This window comes from Seriola lalandi, unplaced genomic scaffold (assembly GCF_002814215.2).
Source record: "Seriola lalandi dorsalis isolate HSWRI2012SDOR001 ecotype SW California unplaced genomic scaffold, Sedor1 jcf7180001970447, whole genome shotgun sequence".
In the NCBI taxonomy this organism is placed as follows: Eukaryota; Metazoa; Chordata; class Actinopteri; order Carangiformes; family Carangidae; genus Seriola; species Seriola lalandi.
In genome coordinates this window covers 1-3,179 of record NW_019441115.1, presented here as the reverse complement: position 1 = coordinate 3,179, position 3,179 = coordinate 1, and the positions used below count along the sequence as shown (strand labels likewise).

General features: G+C 39.3%; 1 protein-coding gene across 1 annotated transcript; it reads right to left on the bottom strand.

Annotated features, from left to right (window-relative positions):
* Positions 1–9: 9 nt before the first annotated feature.
* LOC147820310 (uncharacterized) lies at positions 10–1,711 on the bottom strand (the record flags this gene model as incomplete). The annotated part of the gene is made up of 2 exons (XM_087172381.1): positions 1,603–1,711; positions 10–1,514 (listed from the first exon to the last, which is right to left on the bottom strand). Coding segments are annotated over exons 1-2 (1,614 nt in total), but the record flags the coding sequence as incomplete, so codon positions are not given.
* Positions 1,712–3,179: the final 1,468 nt, after the last annotated feature.

Below are 3,179 nucleotides of genomic sequence, written 5' to 3'. Positions count from 1 at the left end.
TTGTCCCACCTGTGACATGGAAAGTGTTGGGTAAAGAACAGCTCTACATTCGACTTCAGTGGGAAGTGGGCAAATGTGGTAACCAGCAGAGATTACTTTCTGGATAGATTCATCTTCTCCACCGTTAAGGCCTGGTGTGGGTTGGCCAAGATTAATCCATTCTGACCATCCACATGTCATATTATGTCCATCAGGGCAAGGTGCAGTTGTAGTTGGGTGAGAAGTAGTTGTTTCAGTTGTAGTAGAAGGTGTAGTTGTGGAAGTAGTAGTTGAAGGTGGTTGAGTTGTAGCTGTTTCAGTTGTGGTAGAAGGCCTAGTGGTGAAAGTGGTAGTTGAAGGTGGTTGAGTTGTAGCTGTTTCAGTTGTGGTAGAAGGTGTAGTGGTGGAAGTAGTAGTTGAAGGTGGTTGAGTTGAAACTGTTTTAGTTGGGGTAGGAGGTGTAGTTGTGGAAGTAGTAGTTGAAGTTGGCTGAGTTGAAGCTGTTTTAGTTGGAGTTGAAGGTGTCGTGGTTGAAGTAGCAGTTGAAGGCGGTTGTGTTGTAGTAGTCACAGTTGTAGTAGAAGGTACAGTGGTTGACGTTATAGTTGAAGGTGGTTTAGTTGTACTTGTTTCAGTTGGTGTAGAAGGTTTAGTGGTGGAAGCGGTAGTTAAAGGTGGCTGAGTTGTAGCTGTTTCAGTTGTGGTAGAAGGTGTAGTTGTGGAAGTAGTAGTTGATGGTGGCTGAGTTGAAGCTGTTTTAGTTGGGGTAGTAGTAGTTGAAGGTGGCTGAGTTGCAATAGTAGTACTTATAGGACTCTGTGTCGTGTTGCATTGTGGTGTCTTGCAACACTTTACTTTTATCTCATAATCTAAACATATGGGGGGTATTTGTAAGATGTTCTTACACACAAGACCTATTTGTTTGTTACATGTTACCGTTTGCTTTAATTGTTGTAATGGAACCCCTGGATAATGTACAGCCTGACACTCCACTGCTACTGGATTATCACAAATGTCATATCCTTTCTGGATGATACTTTTGATGCTTTCATTGTCCCCACCTCCAGGGCCATATTCAGGGTAATCTGCACTTATCCATTTTGACCAGAAGCATATTTCCTGGCAAGGTGTTTTGGTAACATGTCTTGTTGTTGTTGGTATTACTGGGGGCTTTGTGGTTGAGCTTGGAGGTATTGACGATGGAGCAGGCTTTGTTGGGCATGCACTATAGTCACAACACATAACTCTGATTTGATAGTTAAAGCACAAGGGCAGTGGCCCTGACTGGTCTTCATTTCTGCATGTCAGCCCCTTAGCTAGATTACATTGCACCACTTGTCCCACATTGTCAATGGACACATTCGGGAATTTCTCTGCCCTGCACTGGATCTGGCTTGGCACATCACATATCTTGTGTCCTGCCGCTTTGATGTTTTGGTAAGTTTCATTGTCTCCTCCTGGAGTTCCCAGTGTGGGAAAGCTGGTATCATACCATGGCGACCATTCACAAGGACTGCATGTGACTGGAAGAGAGACTGTGGACACACATAATACAGACATTGTTTATGTGATAAATTTTTATCTTACATAGCTGATTAAGTCTTCAGTCTCCAAAAGGAATACCTCCCCAATACCTGGTGTGGTTGATGTAAAAACAAAGGTGGTTGGAGTCTGGTTGGTTGTAGTAGTGGTGGCAGTAGGCATTCGTGTTGTTGGTGTTGGTTCTGGGCATGGGTGTGAACTCCTATCAATGGTACCATTCTTCCCACACACTGCTGTGATGCAGTTACCATGTCCATCTGTTGTGTTATAGATGGTTTCGCCATGGAGATATTTCGTTCCATTATATGTGCAAGTACAGGCTGTAAAAAGAGGAGATGTATTATTGACATATTGACCTAACCCACCCTAGTATGTATTTTTAAAACCTACAATCTCTCCAATTCTTTGTATACCTTGGACATCGTAATGGCATGTGATGGTCATTGAACTGCATGTACTTCAAAAGAAAAAAAACATGATATACATGGTTAGTTCTGACTTTCCTTTTCATTTCATTTGAAGCTGCCACAAAGCTACAGTATATTACCTCCATTGGAACATGCAAGACATGCAAGACCTACCAGGTATGACAATTTTCAGTTGTTGGCACTTTGTCACCATTATCATAGTGTCGCCCCTCGTTATCATAGCATCCACATTGTTCTTTTAAAACACATGTCATTGTATCCTCATCAAAGTAGGGCTGAGCAGAAGGACATTTTGGATAGCAACCTAATTAAAAAACAAACAGTTGTTCATACACTAGAACATACAGGTTTTTTCAAATGCAAGTGTAACAAATACAACCAATGTAGAAAAGAAAATTGATGTGTTCAATAGTCAGTCTTGAATTTTCAGTTTAATTTGATTAGGAGATTAGGCCAAATTATAAAAAAAACGTATCTACCTTCTAATGGAGGTATCTGTGTAGAGCAGCTGCCTGAAGGGTTCCTGCAGGTTTTCATACAAGGAGATCCACATGGCATGTAGTGCCATTCGCATTCACCAGGGGGATTGTAGTAATCACAGAAGATCGCTGAAAAAAGATAATAAAATGTATTCAGTATTTTCATGTTGTAGACTGGACTATTCAGTGAGCTTACTGATGATTTTAGATGTGTGCTTGTAGATAGCCTTATTTTTCCCTTTATACTAGACAGACCTGCTACCTTGTCCATAAACCAGAGCATTTCAATATTGATCTCAATTACCTTGAAAAAGACCTTTTTTGTAATAACTATTTCCATTTAATTTTCATATGAAATGAGCTCTACCTCAGAGAGGTGGTAACATTGATTCTTAATAGAAGAGAATTACACTGGCTATTCAATTTGCAAATGTTATCCCCCAAAGGACTGAATGACGGGATTCCATGGCATGTCATGCTCTAAGAAATCTAGGTACTTTATAAATCTATCTAAGGCACACTTCCGCTACCAATACTTCATACGATTACATATTTTGAATGACTTATGAAAGCTGCAAAGCCTATGTTTTCGTTCAATAGATTTCAAATACAGGAAATAATTTTTTAAGATTTGATTATATATTGTGATGTCTAACTTGTTTTTTATAGATATAGTTTTTCTCTTCCTTATATATATATATACATACAGTATATATATATATATATATATATATATATATATATATACATA